This window comes from Hibiscus syriacus, unplaced genomic scaffold (genome assembly GCF_006381635.1).
Source record: "Hibiscus syriacus cultivar Baekdansim isolate YM2019G1 unplaced genomic scaffold, ASM638163v2 tig00110254_pilon, whole genome shotgun sequence".
Classification (NCBI taxonomy): Eukaryota; Viridiplantae; Streptophyta; class Magnoliopsida; order Malvales; family Malvaceae; genus Hibiscus; species Hibiscus syriacus.
The window spans coordinates 92,732-118,643 of NW_024062647.1; the positions used below are offsets into that span (position 1 = coordinate 92,732).

The window sequence follows — 25,912 nt, forward strand, 5'->3', positions numbered from 1 at the left end:
TTTGGTAATGACCACGAGTTGTTTTGGGCAAAGAATCAAGGTATTTTATTATGGGATTTGAGATAGGGTAAGAAAGGTCTAATCTTGCCATATGTCAAAAATCTATAATTCTTGAAGAATTAAAAGAATCCTTAATTCATTTAATATTCGAAGAACTAAAGATTAAAATTTGTTCAATTGCTCCACTTTAGAAAGTAGCATAAATTCAATCCTTTAAAAGATTAAGTAAACATGAAAGATCAAAGACGTGTTCAAACAAAACAATCCTCTAAGTGCAAATGGTATATGCCATGCCCCCTTCGACAAGTGCCTTATAGTTTTTTTAGAGGAATGTTTGGGGTTTCTTATGTGGTAACAGCTAACAGCTTCAACATCGTAGCCCTTAGGATATGGAGATTCTTTAGATCTTCATGGCAGGCTTTGTCCTACAATCAGCTGATCAGGATCCCACTGTATTGTTTTCAGTTTTTTTCTTTAAGGTTACAATCTTGCTTCCATGTGGTTAAATCCACTTCATCGAATCATCTAGGAAGAAATTTCATGTTTATGAAAATGCTTAAAAATGTAGATGAAGATGAAAAAATGCAAAATGCATGAAATGTTCGAGGCATTGATCCCGAAAAGTGTCCATTATTATAAATAATCTTTACTTAGACAAAAATATTTTATCTTGTAAGAGACGTAAAAATAATCAAAGGTATATTTGGACTAAATTCTCTAGACCCCGAACAACTTCTAGTAGGTTGACAAGTCTTCTGTCTTCATCTGTCACTGGTTGTATGCCTTGTCGGACCACTCCAGCTTCCCTTGCCAGGCCCTGAAGATGACGGGCTGCCTTATGTACTTGATCCAGGAAGTCTCGGATGACCGTGTCTCTGGCCTTCACCATTTGTTGTGATTGCTCCCAACGGTAGCGCCACTGTAAACCCCCATCGAAGGGCACTATCTGAAGCTCACTCGCTTGCTTTTTGAACCCATCTATAACAGCTTCTAACTCAGCTATGGTTTTTTCATATCGCTCATGCTGCTTTTCCAGATCAGCCATCTGGATTCTTAAGCGTTGGTTTTGATGCTGACTATCTGCTAAGCGCCTCTGGGCAGTCTTCATATGTTCTTTCCAAGCTTTCTCATCAGGCCCCTCGAACTTTCTTTTCAAGTTGTGAGCTTCATCTTTCCAGTACTCAGAAGCCACTTTCAACTTGGAGTTATCCTTGACTTTATCTTGATACCCATTTATCAAGTCTTCGAGCTCAAAACGAACTTTTTCCTGTTCTTTTTCAAGTTTGTCTGCTCTATCTTTCTGAGAGTTGGCATCTAGCTTCCATTGATAACGTTCAGCTTCGAGTTCCTTAACTCTTTCCTTCAGCTCGTTATTCACAGCTTCAAACTCTGCCTTAGCTATCTCAAGTTCAGAAGGGACATGCTTGAGATGTTCTTCCATGGTTCGTGTGTCCTCACAGTCCGACACCGGGATATTATCATTCTTTCTCAATCTTCGCCACTCCACATAGTCCGGAGTAAGCATGTTTCTGGCAGCTACCACATCCATCCGGAATACTTTCTTCCATGACCCGACTGCTTCCTTGATCATATTCTTATAGTTGTCACCATGGTACACAAACTCTGATCTAGCTAGTCCGCATGTTGCTGGGACAAACTGACGTGCCCCATACTGTCTAAGTGCTAACAATGGAGCATACCCAACTGCACCCCAAAGTCCAAGTAAGGTCATAGTGTCAGAGTCCCCACATCGAAAAAGAACGTCACTGAGGAACAACCAAGGGGCTCTCTAGACAATATCTCGGTCCTGAAGATGAGTGAACACTTTCGTCCACTTCTCTTTTGAAACACCTTCATGCCATTTCATGGTGATGAACTCTCCCAAAGGGGAATATGTAGTGCTAAATCGGCGGTAAGCAACCCCGTTAGTCTTCCAAAAGTGGCTGTGTATCCAGACTTGAAGGAGCTGAACACATCCAATGAATCTACCTCCGCCAGCTCTTCGGCAATGGTTGAGAGACCGAAAGGTCTCGGCTAGGATGGTCGGTGCTGGGTTGACTCGTTTCGGAAGTTGCTCAAATAATTCTACTACAACTGCTTCAATGCATCCCAAAACCTTCGAAAAGATGATCAAGCCATACAGACCTAGTGCAAAAAGGTCTATAATCTTCCATTCATCAGGGTGGTCCTTCATTAGTTACCTTATGTGGATCCACTCAATTCCTTGCCCGTTACCTTTGTGTCGGAGTCGGTCAGTCGCCCACTTTTCATCAACTCCTGTAATCTTAGCCAGTCCGTTCTTGAAAGGCTGACTCTTGATGTGTTTGACGTAAGCTCGCTCCAGTTTAATGCTTTCACAGTGCAATAGTGTAGTATACTCCTCGATGGTAGGTATCATGTGCTCCTGGTTAAAAGTAAAGCAACTGTATCTCGGGTTCCAGAATTGAACCAAGGCTCTGATTAAGGGCTCATCGGTCTTAACATGAAGTAAAAGTGCAATGTCACCATACCACTGACTGAACTTCTGTTTCCGATCATTCTTCCAACTGTCCCAGATGTCTCGAAGTTCTTGCACATTGTTCTGTTTTAGGCTGATAGAGGCATAGGTAACCAGCTCTGACACATAGTTTCCTTGAAGACTGTCTCCCTTTTCCTTCTGAGTCTTCTCGGACCATAGTCGTACCTCGGGGTTTTTAATCTCTTGTATTACAACACCTTTGTCCATGGATTCAGATTATTCGAGTTTTAACAAACACGTTTTAGTGGATCAATACCTCTTTTAAATGATTCAAGTGATGAAAATAAAATAAAATAAAATAAAATAAAAGAAAGATGAAAAGAGTTAGTGAAGTGAAAAAATAATCAAAAACTATCATAAAAATGAAAGTCCTACCCCACATGATATCTACCCCACATGCTTATTATTCCTACCCGGACATGATCTCTATCCCGCATGCTAATCTCAAACAAATCCTAACCGCATATTTGTCTTGTTCGCATGCTTTGAACAGAAAGTAAGGCATGAAATAAAATCAAAGCAGCCTAAGGTTTAGAATGAGGTTTTGGGGTGGGCTCTAATTCTCCATCGTCTCCCGGTTTAGGTTCTAAAAAAACGGTACCCGAGTTCTCCTTGCCGGTGCCCCCTTGGGCTTGCCAGACCCTTAGTCCTAAACCCATCACAGGTTTGTGTGGACTAAGTTAAACTCGAGAGGAAACATTCCCTTATGCCCACACGGAGAATAAATTCACACGAAGGCATAAGGTATATGTATCCCGAAGGCTACTTGCTAGGCCCGCACGGTGAATAAATTCACACGAAGGTGTCGCTTTCACCCCCACTTAAAGCAGGGTTTGGAGCTCGGGTTTAGAGCCTTGGATGAAAAATCTTTAAGGGCTGAAATCATTAAAAAACGGCCAGTACAACTATTTACTCGAAAATATAATCAATAGTAAGTAATAAGGATCGAAATGTTACCTTAAAATTTAAACTTATCCTTTTCATTAAAAAGACAAATGAAAATTACCTTAGCCTGACTCACTTACCTGTGTCCCCAGCGGAGTCGCCAAGCTGTCGCAACCGTCTTTCGGTTGGGCCCCGGAATTGGGCTTCGACTTGAAAAATGTGGATTGGAGTCGCCACCGATCATTTATTTAAAAATAAATGGGTTGATCGGATACCCTATTTCTTACATGATCTGCGTCTTACCAGAAATATGTCGGGCTCGGGAGTCGGTTACGGTCAAGGAAGGATTAGCACCCTTGAACCGCCCTTTCGGTACTACGTAATTTCCAGTTGTCTTAATTAAGAAAAATAACAAGTTAAATTAAAAGGTAAAGTTTCGATCCTAATTACTTACCATTGATTGATTTGAAAAAAAATCGAGAAATGTGTTAGATAAACAAGGTAAAGAAAACAAATAAGATACAAGGGAAAAATAAAATAAATAAAATAAGTAAGATAAGAAAAAATAGTAAAGTAATAATTATATAGTAATATTTGAAAAAAGGAAAAAGGAAAAAGAAATATATATATATATCAAAGTATTAATAAAATAAATAAGCTGTATATGTACATCAAATACTTAAAAATAGAAAAGTTACCCTCCCAATTCACCGAAAGTGGGGGCTTTAGTAAGAAATAAGACAAAAATTGGGCCCTCTAGGTTAGTAGTATATAATATAATGTTTAATAATAATAATGATAAAGACACAAGGTTTTTAAAAAAAAAAAATAATAATATAATAATAATGAATAAAAAAACGAAAATAATAAAAAATAATATAAATATATAAAGTTATAAGATATATTACATAAATAAAGAAATAATCAAATAAAAATAATTAAGAATATATATATTTAATAATATGTATATAAATAAACTATTAAAAGTATAAAAAATACATACGACTAGATAAATAATTATAATATATATAGTAATATTAGACTTATAAGTAAAATATTAAAGAAATATATATATAATAATAATAAAATATAGTAAAAAAATAAATAAAATATTATATATATATATATATATATATATATATATATATAATATATGAATAATAAAAAAATGAATAAAATATCCATATAATAAATAAAGGGACTAATATAGATTTTTAAAAAACTCTTCCTCTCCTTTAACCGAAAATCAAATCGGTTTATAAAAATAAGCCTCGGGGTAGATCTAGGTTCGAAACATCGAAACCCCACCCATTTTGGTCATCGGCGCAACCCACGTTTTGGGTTATTCGAACCAAATTTCAAGAAAAATAACGTGCACATGCAAAAGAAAGAAAAAAGAAAATGCTACCTTTTATTTCCTTTTCGAATCCTTTACAATAGCTTTGCCTTTGTATCTTCCCGTGCTTTCCTTTATGTTTTGTGTCTAAATCGTGTCTTACAATGGTGAGTTACAATGGCTATTTATAGTACTTGTGGATCCTATCTTTAGGAGTTTAAATCATAAAATTCTATCATATTTTTTGAATCATAGCAAAATTCTATCATATCTTTAGGAGTTTGAATCCTAAAATTCTATCCTATTTTTAGGAGTTTGAATCCTAGTAGGACGAAAAATGTGTGTTGACAGATATATTAGCTCGACTTTTCTTTGTTAAAGAGTGTTATAATTATTAGTGATTTTGAACTCTCGATGCTGGTTTCTTATCTTGATTTTTCTCTTTAAAATTTTATTATGGTATACAACATTAAAATAAAGGTTAAATTGAAGACGTACTGTGTGTAGTTAACTTTATTAACTCCAATTACATTTAATTTGTAAGATGTGACTTGTATAATTATAGGATAAATTATAAATTTAATAACTAAACTTTCTCATCAATTTATTTTAGGCATTATACTTTAAAAGTTTTCAATTTAAAAACTAAACTTTATACATTGGTTTTTCTATCACTCGGTCGTTAACTCTATAACGATGTAATGACTTGATAGCCAACTGCTGCAAGATGTGTTCCCTCTTCTATTGGAACTCCTTAACTCCAACAGTGTACATCTCTTTCTGGAATAATATGGAAAAAGGGAAGATAGAAGGCCTCGAATTAGTCCAACGTGTTGATATATGAGATAATATAAAGGAAAAAAAATTAGCATGAATTTTTCATAAGGATTGACCCCTTACAACTGAAATAGCCCAAACCTTGTTATTTCTAACGCATGACTTTAAAATAGTATCTCCAAAAGAGAATCTCATATATCAAGAGTACGAGAACTGATCCTATAATAGCAATGATAATTGACAAAATCTTTGGTTTTTTCTCTTCATGAATGAGTCTGAAATATGATAATAGAACTCGACTCGAAAATTGTAAAGAATGATGTAGATGAAGATGAGAAAGGAGGTGAAAATCACATACTAGGATCTACTAAGATGGCTAATATGAGTGGGACATAGATTCCTCGAATAGGAATTGCCTTTGAGTGCCTTTTCCTGTTGAAAGCATGCACCGAAAGTGCATTTAGCAAGGTTGAAAAAAAATGAAATTTTCAACAATGGTAGGCACCAAATATAAAATGTCAAAATTAGGTGCAACAATGGTTGAAAACTAAATGAGCAAATTACAAACTTTAGTCAGTAAACTTTTAGGGTATTTTCAAGATTAGTCCTTAAGCTCATTTAGCTTCAAAACCATCCCAAAGCATTCTAGCTTTCTTCTAATACTAGAGAGAATTTAGAGAGTTTCTTGAGGGTCGTTTTCTCATTTTTTATCTAGAGAGAATTATCATTGTTTTCTCCTTGGTAGATCGAGAGAGGTTGTAATTCCTATTTTCTCATAGTGAAATTCTTCTACCGTTACCCGTGGTTTTTACCCTAAATTTTTAGGGGTTTTCCACGTAAATTTTGTGTCTCTTTTATCTTCATTTTTATTTTCTCAAATTATCAGTTGTGATTTTGCTCTATCCGATAGCCGTTTTCCGCAACAATTGGTATCAGAGCTAGATTAGAGTGTGTAATATCTGCTTATTGTCTTTGTGGTTGCCACCAAAAGGTGGATCCTCCAACATAAGAAAGTAAGAAGGTATTACCCATTATTTGAAGGTTCTAGAGAACTATTCACGATAGTGAAATAGTGGGAGCTATCCGTAATAGAAGCTATGTCAACGAAATTTGATATTGAAAAATTTAATGGGAGAAATTTCTCATTGTGGAAATTAAAGATGAAGGCCATCCTGAGGAAAGACGGGTGTCTAGCGGCTATCAGTGAAAGGCCGGTGGATTTTGCATATGACAACAAATGGATCGAAATGGACGGAAATGTTATGGCAAACTTTCATCTAGCATTAGCAGATGAAGTATTGTCAAGCATCGAGGAGAAAAAGACAGCTAAAGAGATATGGGATCATCTCACCAAATTGTACGAGGCTACATCGTTGCACAATAAAATTTTCCTTAAGAGGAAATTGTATACTTTCGTATGCCAGAATCTACTTCAGTGACGGAGCACTTAAACACGCTGAACACTTTATTTTCCCAGCTTACATCCCTAAGATGTACAATAGGAGAACAAAAACGTGTTGAACTTCTACTTAAAAGTCTACATGATTCGTATGATCAACTTATCATCAACTTGACAAACAGTAATGTCACCAGTCTAGTCTTCGATGATGTTGTAGCTGCTGTTCTACAAGAAGAAAATCGGTGCAAGAACAAGGAAGACAGACAAGTAAATCTGCAACAAGCAGAAGCGTTGACAACGATGAGAGGGAGATCAACGGAACGTGGCCAAAGCAGCAATCACAAATATGGTAGATCGAATTCGAGGAGCAAGAAGAATTTAAAGTGTTACAACTATGGAAAGAAGGGTCACTTGAAGAAGGATTGTTGGAGTATAAATAAAAACTCCAATCCACAAGGCAATACCGCAAACACTTCAGATGATGGAGATGCTCTATGCTGTGAAGCGTCAACCACCTTGGAAGGAAGAAAACGATTTGCAGATATATGGCTCATTGATTCGGGAGCAACATATCACATGACCTCAAGAAGAGAATGGTTCCATCATTATGAACCTGACTCAGGAGGATCTGTGTATAGTTGCAATGATCATGCCTTAGAGATCGTTGGCGTGAGAACCATCAAATTGAAGATGTATGATGAAACAATTATAGTTGTTCAAGATGTGCGACACGTGAAAGGCCTGAAGAAAAATTTATTATCCTACGGATTGTTGGATAATAATGAAAGCAAGATTGAAACACGGAAATGAATCATGAAGGTGTTCCGTGGAGCGCTTGTGGTGCTGAAAGGTGAAAAGATAGCTGCAAACTTGTACATGCTGAAGGGAGAGACATTGCTAGAAGCAGAAGTCTCTGTTGCCTCATGTAGTTCAAATTCAACAATGTTATGGCATCAGAAACTTGGACACATGTCAGAACAAGGAATGAAAGTTCTTGTGGAGCAAAAACTACTTCCAGGCTTAACAAAGGTATCACTTACTTTGTGTGAGCATTGCATAACAAGTAAGCAGCACCGGTTGAAATTCAACACGTTAAATTCTAGAGGCAAAAATGTTCTAGAATTAGTTCATTTTGACGTATGACAAGCACCAGTTACATCCCTAGGTGGAGCAAAATACTTTGTCTCATTTATTGATGACTACTCAAGGAGATGTTGGGTGTATCCTATTAAGAAGAAGTCAGATGTGTTTTCAATTTTCAAAATCTTCAAAGCGCAGGTAGAACTTGATTCTGGAAATAAGATCAAGTGTTTCAGAACAGATAATGGAGGAGAATACACAAGCGAAGAATTTGATGACTTTTGCAGGAAAAAGACATCAAAAGACAGTTCACAGTGGCAAACACTCCTCAACAAAATGGAGTGGCAGAGCGGATGAACAGAACCTTGTTAGAAAGAACAAGAGCAATGTTGAGGATGCAGGCCTAAAAAAATCATTCTGGGCAGAAGCAGTCAATACCGCATGTTATTTGGTGAATCGAGCTCCATCAACTGAAATAGAGCTGAAGACACCAATGGAGATGTGGACTGGTAAACCAGCTGATTATTCAAACCTCCATATATTTGGAAGTATTGTGTACGTGATGTACAATTCTCAAGAAATCTCAAAGCTGGATCCAAAATCCAGAAAATGTAAATTCTTGGGGTATGCTGATGGAGTCAAGGGGTATCGCTTGTGGGATCCCACTGCCCGCAAAGTGATCATCAGTAGGGATATTATCTTTGTAGAGGATAAACTACAAAGAAAAGAAGATGATGATAGCACTGAAAAGTCAGAGACTACACAGATAAATGTGGAAAAGGAGTTTGAACAAGGAGATTATTCTGAAGCAGAACCAACACATGATGAACAAGAACTAGAGAGTTTTGAAGCACCAATAACTCATCAATCAGATCGTGTGAGAAGACATCCCAATTGGCACTCAGATTATGTTATAGAAGGTAATATTGCATACTGCCTTTTAACAGAGGACGGTGAGCTATCAACATATCAGGAGGCAATAAACAACTCAGAGGCTTCACTGTGGATGATGGAGATGCAAGAAGAAATTGAAGCCCTTCATAAAAATAATACATGGGACCTTGTGCCACTACCACAAGGAAGGAAGCCAATTGGTAAAAATGGGTTTTCAAAATCAAGCGAAATGGTGACGATCAAGTGGAGAGGTATCGTGCAAGACTGGTGGTCAAAGGATATGCTCAGAAAGAAGGTATTGATTTCAATGAAATTTTTTCTCCTGTGGTTCGACTAACAACAGTTCGAGTAGTCTTGGCAATGTGTGCTACATTGAATTTATATTTGGAACAACTAGATGTTAAAACAACTTTTCTTCATGGAAATATTGAAGAAGAGATTTATATGCTCCAGCCTGAAGGTTTTGAAGAAGACGAAAAGAAGAACTTGGTTTGCAGGTTGAACAAATCTATGTACGGTCTAAAGCAGGCGCCGAGGTGTTGGTATAAGAGATTTGATTCCTTCATTATGTGCATTGGATACAACAGACTTAATGCAGACCCTTGTGCTTATTTCAAGAGGTATGTTGATAACGATTTTGTTATTTTGCTATTGTATGTGGATGACATGTTGGTTGCAGGACCCACCAAAGATCATATTGAAGAATTGAAGGCACAACTGGCTAGGGAATTTGAAATGAAGGAATTGGGATCAGCAAACAAGATTCTAGGGATGCAAATTCACCGAGACAGAAGTAATAAGAAGATTTGGCTTTCACAAAAGAATTACTTGAAGAAAATATTGTCACGATTTAGCATGCAAGATTGTAAGCCAATTTCTATCCCTCTTCCTATTAACTTCAAATTATCCTCCAGTATGAGTCCTAGCAGTGAAGAAGAGAGGATGGAGATGTCTCGAGTACCGTGTGCATCAGCAGTGGGAAGTTTAATGTTCGCTATGATATGCACAAGACCAGACATTGCACAAGCAGTGGGAGTGGTTAGTCGATATATGGAGAATACAGGCAAAGAGCATTGGAATATAGTAAAGAGGATCCTGAGATACATCAAAGGGACCTCAAATGTTGCATTATATTATGGAGGATCAAACTTACTAATCAATGGGTATGTAGATTCTGACTGTGCAGGGGATTTGGATAAAAGCAAATCTACTACAGGATATGTGTTCAAAATTGCTGGTAGAGCTGTAAGCTGGGTTTCAAAATTGCAGTCAGTTGTGGCTACGTCCACAACAGAGGCAGAATATGTAGCAGCTACACAAGCCAGTAAAGAAGCAATTTGGTTGAAGATGCTATTGGAGGAGCTTGGGTACAATCAAGAGTATGTCTCTCTGTTTTGTGACAGTCAAAGCGCCTTGCATCTAGCAAGGAATCCAACATTTCATTCAAGGACAAAGCATATACGAGTTCAGTACCATTTCATTCGTGAAAAGGTGGAAGAAGGAACGATAGATATGAAGAATATCCATACTAAAGACAACATAACAGATTTCATGACGAAGACAATCAATGCTAATAAATTTACCTGGTGTCGATCCTCTTGTGGACTGTCAGAGACGTAAGCAACATGATGGTACAAGGTAGAAAGAATGGTGTGAAGATATGATTGTGTCAATCAAATCTTCAAGTGGGAGATTGTTGAAAGCATGCACCGAAAGTGCATTTAGCAAGGTTGAAAAAAAAATGAAATTTTCAACAATGGTAGGCACCAAATATAAAATGTTAAAATTAGGTGCAACAATGGTTGAAAACTAAATGGGCAAATTACAAACTTTAGTCATTAAACTTTTAGGGTATTTTCAAGATTAGTCCTTAAGCTCATTTAGCTTCAAAACCATCCCAAAGCATTCTAGCTTTCTTCCAATACTAGAGAGAATTTAGAGAGTTTCTTGAGAGTCGTTTTCTCCTTTTTTATCTAGAGAGAATTATCATTGTTTTCTCCTTGGTAGATCGAGAGAGGTTGTAATTCCTATTTTCTCATAGTGAAATTCTTCTACCATTGCCCGTGGTTTTTACCCTAAATTTTTAGGGGTTTTCCACGTAAATTTTGTGTCTCTTTTATCTTCTTTTTTATTTTCTCAAATTATCAGTTGCGATTTTGCTCTATCCGATAGCCGTCTTCCGCAACATTTCCATCCCAGTAAAAAGGGATTTCTAGTTCACCATTTTGTATACATTGCCTCATTCACTTTCACATCATATATATTGGAAAACACTTGAAGTTTTCAATTTTTTTTCCTTATGTAAAGAATATTGAATGAGATTTTGTAACAAATATACAAAATGTTTTGGGCCAATATATAAAATAAACACAATACCATTTTATCCATCACAACAAAGTTTGAATAACCTTTGTTCATCTATTTGAATTACGTTTATAATAGTCGGACATAAATATGCTGCCCAAATTATTAGAAAATCTACATTTGGTCGTTTTGATCATTTTTGTCATTAACATTGGGAATGCCTCGCAGAGAATCGAAGCAAGTGAAGAATCATCTGACGTAAAGTTGCTTTTGTTGAGTGTCCTCAATTCTTTGAAAGAGAGAGAGAAAAGGAGAGAGAGAGAGAGAGTTGACTTTTCAACCCAAAGATACAGGTCTTAAAAGTGGTGCTTTTAATATTATAATAAGTCAGTCAAGAATAAGTTGTAACTGAAAGTTTAAATCTTGACCATTACAAATGGAACAAATAGTGTGAAAGAATTGTCTTTGCAATACTTAGTCTAGATTAATTAATTTATAAATAAAAAATTGATGATTATAAAAAAATGTGCAGCATTTAATTTTAACTTACTTTTATTTTAAAATTACTATATGACATAAAATATTCATGTAAATATATACTTTATTTTAGATTTGAGATTTTAATTTGTCTAGACCGTTAGACCCAACTATTGAAAAGATAAATATTAATTACAGAATAACTTTTTTATTTAAGAATTTTTGTTATCAATCTGACTATAACTTTTTTATTGTCACGCATATTATTTATTTTAATCACAGAATAATGACATAATATAAACTAACCATTAAATTTGTGCATGTATCACTTAAAAAATCTATTTTTCTTTTAATTTTCTTCTCCCAATTTATTTTATTTATTTATTTAATCCTTATCTCAATTTTTTCTCACAATCATTTTTGGAGGGATACTTTATTATATTTTCAATTTGATATGCCAACTTTGATAATCGGACACATGCCATAAATATTTCATACATCTTCCCTCATGCATCAAAACATGTAACAATTTTTCAGGTTATCTTTCTCCTAGCTTTTGATCATACTCAAATGGTATATTAATATGCCATTAATGATCGAGGCACATGCCACATATATCTCATACGTTTTTCCTCACGCGTCGGGCATGTAACGATTTTTTTGGGGCTATCATTCTCTTACGATATTAGTTTGAGGTTTTGATCATACTCAAATGATTTATTGATATTATCTTAATCTTATAAGTCGTCTCAAGAACTTTTGTCTCAATTAAAATAACTTTTTCTTAATGATAAATATCATATATTTATTGATCAATTTATACCACATCAATGTTTGATGACCCTAATGGATGATATAAGAAAGTTGAGTGGTTAAGATAGCAAAACAATAATAATAAAATGACCATGTTGTTTAATAGGGTATAGCTGAATGGTGAAAGTGAGATTTAATCCGTTATTAAATGGTCATCATTGAAATTTAGAGCCCCGCATTCATCACTGCACCTAACATTTAACAATGCTTAAATTATATCAATCACCAACGTTTAGGTCACCATTCATTAAAGAGACGAAGTTTTGTTGGGCCAAAGGGGTCCGGTACTTATAAAAAATTATATATTCAATAATTTTTAGTGTAATAGTATTTTAATTCATGTAAAAATAAATATTTAAAATTTAAAATATATAATAATTTATTAAATATTTAATCAAATAGGGGTCAAACTAAAGAAAGATAATCTTATGTTCTCAATATTTTGGGTCTAATAACAATTTAAGTCATTGCAAATTTAAATGCTAGATAAATTAGACACTGTCTTCTAAATTTTGAGTTTAAATACCTAATAAACTATTTTACTTTTCATAAAAAATTCAATATTTCAACATCTACCAATATTTAATCTTAACTCCGTCCCTGATTTATCACCCAACAAACCCCATCCAACAGCTCTCCCATTCACCGTACAAATGTCATAGATTAAATAAATGTTTATGATAATTAAATAAAATAAAACAATGTAATATACTAAGAAATAACACAAAAATAATTTAAATATGAAATGACATAAATTATTCAAACATTTTATAAAAATAAAAATAAAAACATAAATATTAATTATTTAATTTTAATATATGATGTTATATCAGTCGTATAATCAAAAAATTATCCGTATTCACTTTATATCAATCTACATTGATATCTGTTCTCCTATTTTATAATTTATATCTGTTTTTTTCTTAAGTAATACAACACGAATATATTATTAATTAGGTGATCATTTTTATGAAATATCATTATAGTATGTGTTTTATGCTAATCTAAATTCATAATTTGATCATTTATAATTCTTATATTTCTGAACATTCCTATTTTCAGTCCTTTATGCCAACTATATTACACCATAATATGTTTTAAGAAAGTCCACTTTAACCTATTTGACAATTAATAAGAATATTACATCAAGCTGAAAAGTAAAAATATACAATTATAAGGACTAAATCTTTCAAAACATATAGTACAAGATTCTTTTACACAATTTGACATTTACAATATCTATAATCAATGAAACGATGCCAACAGCTAAAAACTACCATATAAATGCTGAATTTAAAATTGGTTTGGTGGCAATTAAATAAAACTTACCACCATTAGACTAGAATTAACAAAAATAAATAAATAAATAATTTGAATATTTAAAAGGTCTGTTTTTATATATTTGTTGAAATTAAAAAGCTTCTGGTTTTGGTTTTATTTGAATTTTTTAAAATAAAAATGGCAGAAATTGTAAATAAATTAACCAAGCATCATTTTGTTTCCCCTCCTTTTTTTGAAATTCAAAAAGCCTATGAAAATCCATTTCAAAACATAATTTTCGCCTATAAATAATATAATAATTTTTTATACTCTCTCACACATTTCCAAATCTAACGTCTTTTAACGTGCGCATCAAACAATTCATTTTGCTTTTGTCACCAATGGCGCACGATAACATCCAGCTCCCCTGCGATGGCGACGGCGCGTGCATGCGCTGCAAGGTCACCCCTTCGGCGGAGGAAACCCTGACTTGCTGCACTTGCGCCACTCCTTGGCACGTGACATGCTTGGCTTCTCCGCCGGAAAACCTAGCGTCCACAGTGCAATGGCACTGTCCTGACTGCTCCGGTGACCCTCTTCCATCGGCCGCGGCCGCCATGGATGGAAGCTCCGGAGAGCTCTTCGCGGCGATAAGAGAGATAGAGGCGGATGGCTCATTGACGGAGAAGGAGAAGGCGAGGAAGAGGCAGGAGCTTGTGAGTGGAAGAGTTGAAGAAGATGATGATAAAGAGAAGAAAGGGAAAGGGAAAGGGAAAGGGAAAGGGAAAGGGGAGGAGAGCTCATTTTTGGATTTTCTTGATGGAAGCTTAAACTGCTCGTTTTGCATGCAGATACCTGAAAGGCCTGTCACGGTTCGTTTTTTCTTCTCTTGTTTTCCCCCAATGTTACTCTTGAGAAATGTCATGCTAACAACTGTGTATAATCTTATATTTTTTAGTTTCATAATATTTATTTTTCCGTTCAAATCGCTTCCTTCTTGAAAACTGTTTACTTCTGAGCTTTAATCTTTTATACGTACCTTTGAAAAGCCATCTGGTTTGCAATGATAAACGATGCTAGTATAGTATGCTACTACTTTGAGTTTGCACCTTAAAGGCCATCTAGTTGCATTCATATACGCAGCTTAAATCATTTGAGTGGGTTTTATATCCTTTAAGGATGATATCTAAAATGCTACTGACTCCAGATGATTAGGTTTCATCTTCAAAGTTGGAAAGTGTTTTATTTACCTTTGATGGGCTAGGAAGTTAGATCATTCCTTTAAGGGCGAAATAGTCTCCTTATGTATGTCAAATGCTGATATTTGTCTAATTCATGTTGCTTCAGACACCTTGTGGCCACAACTTCTGCCTTAAATGCTTCCAGAAATGGATAGGTCAAGGGAAGCGTACTTGCGCGAAATGCCGCTCGACCATTCCCCCCAAAATGGCAAATCAGCCTCGTATTAATTCAACGCTTGTATCTGTTATCAGAATGGCAAAGCTATCAAAATCAAATGCTGCTGCAGGGCCTCTAAAAGTTTATCATTTTGTACATAACCAAGATCGACCTGACAAAGCTTTCACTACAGAGAGAGCGCAAAGAGCTGGGAAAGCTAATGCTGCTAGTGGGAAGATATTTGTGACTGTACCACCTGATCATTTTGGACCAATCACAGCTGAAAATGATCCAGCTAGAAATCAGGGTGTGCTTGTTGGTGAATGTTGGGAAGACAGATTTGAATGCCGGCAATGGGGTGCTCATCTTCCACATATCTCAGGCATTGCTGGTCAGTCAAAATATGGTGCTCAATCCGTGGCTCTCTCAGGAGGTTATGAGGATGACGAGGATCATGGGGAGTGGTTTCTTTACACAGGAAGGTTAGTTTGAAAAGGCTATTCATATTAGTAGCATGCTATCTCATCATTTTCATTGCATATGATCATAAAACAAAAGTGCATAGATGAATGTTTATTTCAGTTGATTGTAATGCTTTGTTACCATCTAATACTTTATTTAATGTCAGTTATAGGTTATCAGAATTACTCTAAATTGGCTTTGCAGTCACATCACGTTTATTACAATCCCCAATAGAACAAATGCTATTATGGTTGTTGCGAGCATCACAATCATGAAAATTTTCTAATTCATGGAACCTATTGTAAAACATAGTAATTGTAATTATAATTATAAAAAACCATTTAATAATTTTTTCGAAATTGGTGATAACAGGGTGTAGTGATCCACTATTGCTGCTATTTTTGTTAGTGTCTTTTTTACGGCCGTTATACGCCGCTTTTGGTGTGATATTAGTTTTGCACTGCTATTTGATGGTTTAGTTGCTGTGGATGCCTGCTACCATCCAATAGCAGCTGCAACACTGCTATTTGAAATAGGATGTGGATTTTCAATTTTCAAATTAGGCCTCCATGTAAATTTCGTTTGCCTTTCCCAGCAGTCCAAGTTTGATTGTCATCTTTAATATTGCAGTTCACCATGAAACCGGTAATTACAATAATAGATAGTACGGCGTGTTTCATTGATGAACATGCTATGCATTTGTAACTGCTACTTTTTGGGCCTAAGAAGAGGTTAAGGATCCGCTTTTACTGCATACCTATCGTGCTAACATTGTTCAAGAATGATGTCAATAATTATTATCCTTTTTTTTTCCTTGTAAGCTGAAGAAGTTTGTCCATTGACATAGATTCATGTGGACATTTGACGATTGTTTGTTTCTGTGTGTTGGTGGCAGTGGAGGTAGGGATCTCAGTGGAAATAAGCGGACAAACAAGAAACAGTCATTTGATCAAACATTTGTGAACATGAATGAGGCTTTGCGAGTAAGCTGTAAAATGGGTTATCCTGTCCGAGTTGTAAGGCAAGTCTCATTTGTCATTATATGAAATTTAACTCTTTGTTTGTGTAATTCATTGTCCATGCATGCGCAAAGGGCAATAAGAGCTTCAATAATAGGTTAAGGATGCCATGTTTTCCTTTTCCTGGTTGTGCCGACTGCCAAGTCATTCCATTTTACAGTTGTCATAGAGGCCTAAACTGATGAAGCTATTTTACATTGTAAAAGCTTTTGTTTCTCTTGATGTGTAGGTCTCACAAAGAAAAACGATCTTCTTATGCCCCAGAGAAAAAAGGGGTGAGATATGATGGAGTCTACAGAATTGAAAAATGTTGGAGAAAGGCTGGAAAACAGGTATCATATTTCTATAAGACACATTAAAGTTGCCTTCTACTTTGATCTTTGATCAATTAATTTGCTGATAGGATATTCTTTCATTAGGGGTTTAAAGTTTGCCGATATCTGTTTGTGAGATGCGACAATGAGCCAGCCCCATGGACGAGGTTTCTGCCTTTCATATGCGTGTGCTCCTGCCCTTCTCTCTTCTTTAGCTATACTAAGCTTTCCTAAAACATTATTGTAGCGATGAACATGGAGATATGCCTAGGCCCTTACCATCCATTCCTGAGCTGAAGAAGGCAACTGACATAACAGAGAGAGAGGAGAGTCCATCATGGGACTTTGATGTAAGTGATGCAGTTTCTACTGGGATTTCTTTATTTTCATCTTTCTCTTTTTGATTAAGTTCATCTGCTAAATAGTAGATCTGATGACAAATGTTGTACTTCTTTGATATCGCCTACAATCTCATTCCTTGTCCCATATGCTAATGTAATTCTTAATTCAATTAGGAAGAGGAGAATCGCTGGAAGTGGAAAAAACCTCCACCTCCTAGTAAAAAGTCAATAATGGAATTAGCTGACCCTGAAGAAAGGAAAAGGGCAAGGGAAGCTATAAAGCAAGCACGTACTACATCTGTTAGAGAAAGACTCCTGAAAGGTTGTTCTCTTTATCCTGCCATAAATCATTTGTGTTTGTTTTCTCACCCTGGCCCTGGTTTTCTGATTGACTTGATATGTTTTACTTGCAGAGTTTGGTTGTCTAATCTGCCGGGATGTTATGAATCTCCCAGTAACAACACCTTGTGCCCACAACTTCTGCAAATCTTGTTTTGAAGGTGCATTTGCCGGTAAGAATACTATAAGAGAGAGGAGTAGAGGTGGCCGGACACTTCGATCACAAAAAATTGTGCTCCATTGTCCGTCTTGCCCGACTGACATCTCTGATTTTCTTCAAAACCTTCAGGTGTGGCATGTTATTTAATGTCCTTTAGCCTTATTTGAGAATGCAGAGATATTGTCCTTTGGCCTAATTTGCTGGACATCTTAACCTTGTTGACAGAAATGTAGTGTTAACAAGTTCATGGAATTGATGTGTCAGGTCAACCGAGAACTAATGGATGTGATCGAGACACTGAAGAAAAAGAGTGAGGAGAATCAGGAACCTGCTGAAAAAGAATTGAGTGAGGAACAGGAAGATGAGTCTGAGGAAAATGCAGACCTAGACTCTGGTGATAGCGAAACTGGCAAGAAAACAGAGAAAGCCGATCCAGACAACAATTCTCAGAAACCGAAAAGAGGTAGAAAGAGGAGGAAAGTGGGTACCACTCAAGGAGTAGCCGACAAGAAGGACTCTCCATCAAGCCCCCTCCAGGTGCAATCATCCGATGTTGATCTTGAATGACATGTTTTTCCTGCGTTTCTTATCAGACAACAAAAGAACTATGGAACTGGATGTACTACAGAGCTGTTTCGTCGTTCAATTCCACAGTTCCATTCTATGGATTATGAAAAGTTTTCTCCTTTTGGCAGTCATTTTCCTTTTAAATTTAGGTAATTTACACATTCTTTGTTAATTCATAAGGGGCTTGATCGGCATACTCTCTCGGTCCTTATTGCCCTATGTGACATTGGTCTGAACCCTGAGGCTTTGGCTGCTCTTGTCAAGGAACTCCAGAGAAAACCTCCACCCTCGGCTCCGTTGTCATCTTCATCACAAGTACCTTAACCCGGTTTCTGATTTTGGTACGTTCTTGTGATGTATACAAGCTATATTCAATCGATTCAAAAGAGTTCAGTTGCTCCCTCGTCTGCTGCCAGACACGTACATGCATGCATGCATGTAGAGCACATAAACACGATTATATTGTTCATCCACTACTTGGAGGATGAACAAAGTTACTGAGATGTGTTGTGATTTTGTTACAGCTAGGGGCATTATGTTGCTGTCTTTACTCTGACAAACTGGTACATTATTTTAGTTATCTTGCGCTTTATGTTAAAGGAAATAATGTTAGCTCAAATGTTAGGTAAACTTTGGTTTCCTTCGCCAACGCCTTAATGACCCATTATTCAATTAAGGGCCGAAACCGACGAATTCCGATCCAGTTAGATCCATCTTTTATAAAATTTAACTGAATTTAAATATAGGGTAAAGTATACAAATGATCCTATGACTATATGATACTATTTTATTAGGTCTCCAATTATTAAAAGTTATAAAATGATTATCTGACTATTTATTATGTTCTAAACTTATCCTTTTTTAAATTAATGATCATCTGAGCTAAACGTTAACATACATATTAAGATAATCCGAGCTAAGTGTTAACATACATATTAAGATAATCTGAGCTAAGTGTTAACATACGAATTAAGATATGATAGTCATTTGAGATTATGAGATTATGTTTTATCATATTTCGGTTAGTATGTTATCGTCCAACTCAGATTGTGTTGAAAACATTGTGATATTTTGATATACCAAACAAAATTGTTATTTAGTTTTTACAAATTTTAAGATTATATTTGATTCAATCATTTAAATATATATAATTATTCTTTAAAGTTAAAACGTCATTTTTTACTCCCCACTCTACTGAAAATTTGAGTCCTATACTGAAAATATTTTTGAAATAATTTTTGCTAAAGGTTTCGATATTTAATCGAGTCAAAAATGATTTTAAGCAAAGTAGTACTGATACTACTATAACAGTACTGGTACTACTATAACAGTACTGATACTGTTAAAGAAGTATCGATACATATATCGATACTGAAACCCAAAATAATGAAGTAGTACCGATACTATCAAAACATAATGCTAAAATGGTACCGATACTACTCATTTGGTTTTTGAGTCAGTGAAATTCCAGTATACTGAAATGGTACCGATACTATGTACAATATCGATACTACTGAATATAGTAGTACCGATACCCTTGTGACAGTCTCGATACCGATGTTTCCCAATGGTAGAATTTTGTATTTAATGCAGGGAGTATCGATGCTGATAGACGTAGTACCGATACTACAAGTCTCTGAACAACATTTAATGCCAGAAATTACCGCCAACGGCTCTATTCACTCCCACAACAACTTAAACGGTTGGAATTGATTGAGGGAGTATATAAACAAGATCTCAAACCATTTGTGAAGATAAGAGACAAAAGAGAAAGCTATAAACATCAAGTTTGAGCTAAATCAAGTCAACATTCTTCAATATTCTTTTTGCTTTCAAAGAACACTTCTTGTACTTATTTGTATTCATTTCTCAAGTGTTCTTATTTGTTCTTGAATTGTGAAAACATATTCCTTGTGAGGTTTTTATAAGTTTGCAATTTGTAATTTTTCTCTTTGAGAGAGTGTCTCAAGAATTTGGGGTATAATTCTTGAGGGAGTTGTAAGGTTACACCTTATCCTCAAAGGTAGATACAAATTAGTGAATTTGTGAAAATCCTTAGTGTGGATAGCTAAGGTAGTGGAGGTAGACTTTGGTTGATAAATTCGAACCACTCTAAATTCTTCTGTTCATTTGTTTAATTTTTCCTCTTAAGCTTCCACCAAATTTTTAATTGTTCAATTCACCCCCTTTTGGCTTTTTCATCATTTCGATTGACTCAACAATTGGTATCAGAGCTAGACTCATTGGAAGATTTAACCACCTCTTGAGAAGATCCTAAAGGAATTCAATCGTCATCCAACTCATCCATGGCCTCTACATCAAATTTCGAAATTGTTTATGACTCTTAACCCATCAACAAGCCTTCATATTTCAATGGAGCCAACTATGCCTATTAAAAGAATATGATGAAACTCTTTATTTAAGCAAGTGAATTGGGAGCATGGATCATCATGATGAAATGTCACTCTACTCCAACTACAGATATGGAGATGTGGAGTGAAGAAGAAAAGAGATTGTTCCAACTCAACACAAAAGCAATGGACATTCTATTTTGTGCACTTGGTCCCAATGAATATGTGAGAGTATCATCTTGTTCCAATGCCAAGGACATATGTGACAAACTTGAAGTTACTCATGAAGGAACAAATGAGGTAAGAGAAACTAAAATTAGTCTTCTCAATCATAACTACAAAAACTTCAAGTTGAGACCGGATGAAGACATAAAATCCATGACCGATCAATTTTCGGTTATTATCAATGGTCTCAAATGCTTTGGAGAAGATATTCCAAATGAGAAACTAATTAGAAAGATGATCTATAGCCTTCCCAAGTCATGGAAATCCAAGAAGACCGCCATAGTTGAAGCAAAGAATCTAAAGACTCTCACCTTGGATGAGCTCATTGGATCCTTGCTTACCCATGAAATGATGGTAAAAGAAGAAGAAGATCAAGAAAAGAAAGATGAATAAAAGAAGGAAATGTAATAGAAGAAAAAGATTGGTATTGCTCTCAAATCCACCAAATATGAGAGTGACTCAAATGATGAAGATGAGGATGAAGAAATGGCAATGTTTGCCAAAAGATTCATGAAGTCAAACAAAGGAAGAAGATTTCAAAGAAAAGAAGGCTTCAAGAATGAATCCAAGGAGAAGGAACCCATAATTTTCTATGAGTGCAAAAAGTCGAGGCATGTTAAATTTGACTGCCCATAATTAAAGAAGAGATCCTCCAAGAAGAAGCACAAAGCACATGTAGCTACATAGAGTGATAATGAGTCATCCAACGAAGAGGAGGAAGAAGTAGCCAACTTGTGTCTCATGGCCATTGAGGGAGAATCTAAGGTAACCTCTAACTCATCTACATTAAATAAATATTCCTTTGATGAGTTGCAAGAGGCTTATGATGAGTTGGCCTCAGAATTTGAGATCACGATTTCAAAAAATAAGAAAAATATTTCAAAATTGAAAATTGAAAACGATCTCTTATCCAAGACCAATAATGAACTTGAAAGTAAGGTCAAGGATATGCAAGTCAAACTAGAGGAGTTTGAAAAGAAAAATCATGACTTGCACAAATTACTTTCAAAGGTTCATGATGATCATCAAAAGAAACTTGATGATCTCAAAGCTTCTTTTAACAAAGTTGGAACAAATCATTTTGAAAGAGAACAAAATTCTAAATCCAACTATGTTAGAAATAACTTTAGACCATACAATCATAGAGGTCCCCAAAGAACCTCAAATAGGAAAATTATTAGAAGTATATGGGCCCCTAAAGAACTCATTACTACTAAAGACAATGATATCCTAGAAAAATGGATACCTAAAGGACTAGATTATTAAGGACTAATGCCTATGGACCCAAAAGAATTTGGGTACCAAAAATCAAAACTTAATCTATCTTTGTAGGTGGAGGAGCATTGCTACAAGACACAAAACAAAAGCTCAAACTCATGGTACCTTGATAGTGGATGCTTAAGACACATAACCGGTGATAAGAGTCGGTTATTGGAACTTAAAGCTAAAAGTGGAGGAGTAATGACCTCTGGTGACAACTCAAAAGGTTACATTGAAGGAATAAATTCTATTGGTAACAACTCTTCCATTCTTATTGAAAATGTTTTATATGTAAATGGGTTAAAGCATAATCTTCTTAGTATTAGTCAATTGTGTGACAAGGGATACAATGTCTTATTTGAGTCTAATGGTTAAAAAGATGTTAACATTGCATCTAATATGATTATGCTTGTTGGTCGTAGAATAGGAAATATTTACACGGTGCATCTAGATAATATTGACATGTCTAATGTATGTTTAGTTGCTAAAGATGAACATGATTTTTTGGTTGTGGCATATGAAACTTGGATATGCTAGTATGAGTGTTTTACAAAAACTTGTTCAAAGCAATTTTGTAAGAGGCTTGCCTAAGTTAAAATTTAACCTTGTTAAACTTTGTGATGCATGTGCTAAAGGTAAACACAAAAGAACTTCCTTTAAACCTATTAATGATGTATCATCTAGTAGAGTATTACAATTAATCCATATAGATCTTTTTGGGCCTATTAGAACTACTAGCTTGGGTGGAAAACAATATGCATTTGTATTGGTTGATGACTACTCTAGGTTTACTTGGGTTTTTTTTCTTAAGTACAAAAGATGAAGCTTTAGAAAATTTCATCACTTTCTCTAAAATAATCCAAAATGAAAAGAGTTACTCTATTTCTAGTGTTAGGAATGACCATGGAACCAAATTTGAAAATCTTGGGTTTGGTATTTTTTGTAATTCAAATGGAATTAACCATAATTTTCAGCCCTATAACCCCTAAACAAAATAGAGTTGTTGAGAGTAAAAATAGAACTTTAGAAGAAATGGCTAGGACCATGCTTTGTGAAAACAATTTACCAAAATAGTTTTGGGCGGAAGCCACAAATACCGCTTTGTTATATAATTAATAGAGTAATGATTAGGTCTATTTTAAAGAAAACTCCATACGAACTTTTCAAAAATAAAAAGCCTAACATTAGTTATTTTCATCCTTTTGGAAGCAAGTGTTTTGTTTTAAATAATGGAAAAAATAATCTTGGCAAATGTTATGCTAAAAGTGATTAAGGGATTTTTCTTGGTTACTCTTTAAATTCTAAATCTTATCGAGTCTTTAATAAAAGAACTTTAGTGGTAGAAGAGTCAATACATGTTTTCGATGATAATCCCCTTCCGAGGAAGGATTCTTGTGTTGATGATGATGTAGATATCTTAAATCCAATTGAAGTTAGTAAATCATCATCAAAAGAAGTAAAGAATGAGGAAACTCAAGAAGTCTTCAATGATGGTGAGATTTTGGGTAATCTATCCAAAGGGGTAATCACTAGATCTTCTCTTAAAAACATTTGTAATTATGTCGCATTTTCTCATGCATAGAGCCTAAGAATATCAAAGAAACATTAAATGATGAACATTGTATTATGGCTATGCAAGATGAGTTAAATCAATTTGAGAGAAGTCATGTATGGACATTAGTTGAAAGGCCTAGTAATAAGTCTACTATAGGTACTAAATGGTTATTTAGGAATAAATTAGATGAAAGTTGTAATATAGCGAGAAATAAGGCTAGACTTGTTGCTTAAGGGTACACTCAAGAAGATGGAATAGATTTTGATGGAATTTATGCCCCCTAGCTAGGATGGAGGCTATTAGAATGTTATTAGTATTTGTATGTTATCATGGATTTACATTATTTCAAATGGATGTTAAAAGTGCATTTTTAAATGTTTTTTTATAAAAGAAGAAGTGTATGTGGAACAACCTCCCAATTTTGAGGATTCAAAATTTCCAAATCATGTTTTCAATTTGACAAAAGCTTTGTATGGTTTAAAACAAGCTCCTAGAGCTTGATATTAAAGATTATCAAGTTTTGTTATTGAAAAAGGTTTTTCAAAAGGGAACGTTGACACTACCTTGTTTATAAAATGTAAAGGTAAAGATTTATTAGTAGTTCAAATTTATGTTGATGATTTAATATTTGGTTCTACTAATGATGTTCTTTGCCAAGAATTTGCTAAGCTAATGCAAGGTGAATTTGAGATGAGCATGATGGGGGAGCTTTCATTTTTCATGGTTCTCCAAATCAAGCAAAGAAAAGATGACATTTTCATCAATCAAGCAAAATACATCAAAAATATGCTCAAGAAGTTTGGATTGAAAAATATGAAACCCCAATCCACTCATATGAGCTCATCTACAAAGCTTGACAAAGATGAAGAAGGTAAGTGCGTAGATGTTAAGCTTTATAGGTCTATGATTGGATTTTTGCTTTATCTTAGCGCAAGTAGACCATACATTATGTTTAGTGTTTGCTTATATGCTAGATTTCAATCATGTCCTAAGGAGTCTCACTTACAAGCCATTAAGGGAATCTTTAGATACCTTAAGGACACTCCTAGCATAGGACTTTGGTATCCTAGAGACTCTAGCTTTAGCTTGCATGCCTTCTCGGATGCGGATCATGGAGGTTGCAAATTAGATAGGAAAAACACATCTGGTACATGTCAATTCCTAGGAAATATGTTATTTTCTTGGTTTTCAAAGAAACAAAATAATGTTGCACTATCTACCACCGAAGCGGAATATATTTTAGCTGGTAGTTGTTGTGCACAAGTTTTATAGATGAAACAACAACTTTCAGACTATGAAATTGATGTGGGTACCATTCCTATCAAGTGTGACAATACTAGGCTATATATCTCACTAAAAATCCCATCAAACATTCTAGAACTAAGCATATAGAAATTAGACACCATTTCATTAGAGATCATGTCTCAAAAGAAGATATAGTTCTAGAATATATAGATACTTTGCATCAATTAGCTGATATTTTTACAAAACCCTTAGACAAAGAAAAGTTTTGGGCACTTAGGAGAGAATTAGGTCCAACCAATCTACCTTGATTTTGTGTTTAAAATAACTTTTGCACTTTTATATTTAAAGAAAAATGCATGCAAAATGACCTCTTTAATGCCTTCTATGCTATTAGTTAGGGGGAGTTTATGATTTTTCATGAAAATGAACAATATGTTCAAATTATGCTTAAGTGTGTATTTGTTTGCTTGAACATACTTGTTTTTTCCAATTAGAGTTGCCTAAACCACTATTTATGCTCTGAAATTTGCATCCTATATGTTTTTGTTGCAATTTTTGAACCATTCTGTGAACTTAGTACCGGTACTGTTCATCCAGTATCGATACTGTTCATCCAGTATCGATACTGTTCTTGCTCAGTATCGATACTGTTCATATAGTACCGATACTATTCTTGTAGCCTCGATAGGGTATCGATACTTAGTATCGATACCATCCAATTTTTGCTTTGAAGTATCGATACTCCCGTTGGAGTACTAATACTACCCATCGATTTCAGCCTATAAAACCCTAAAATATCACTTTTTTCTTCCTAAACTCTAAAACACTCAGCCGCACCTCCCAAAACCCCTCTAAAAATTGCCTCATTCCATTTTTTTGGAGTAGGATTTGCGTTGTTTTTCAACTTTCTAACCTGCTAGCATCATCAAAATC

At 35.0% G+C, this 25,912-nt stretch overlaps 1 protein-coding gene across 1 annotated transcript; it reads left to right on the top strand.

Annotated features, from left to right (window-relative positions):
- The first annotated feature begins 14,043 nt into the window (after positions 1 to 14,043).
- On the top strand, positions 14,044 to 18,410 carry LOC120114925 (E3 ubiquitin-protein ligase ORTHRUS 2-like). Its single transcript, XM_039135696.1, has 9 exons — positions 14,044 to 14,615; positions 15,091 to 15,623; positions 16,499 to 16,624; positions 16,852 to 16,954; positions 17,042 to 17,103; positions 17,184 to 17,286; positions 17,452 to 17,599; positions 17,691 to 17,905; positions 18,041 to 18,410. Exons 1-9 carry the CDS (start codon positions 14,145 to 14,147, stop codon positions 18,341 to 18,343), a joined length of 2,064 nt encoding a protein of 687 aa, XP_038991627.1. The 5' UTR covers positions 14,044 to 14,144; the 3' UTR covers positions 18,344 to 18,410.
- Positions 18,411 to 25,912: the final 7,502 nt, after the last annotated feature.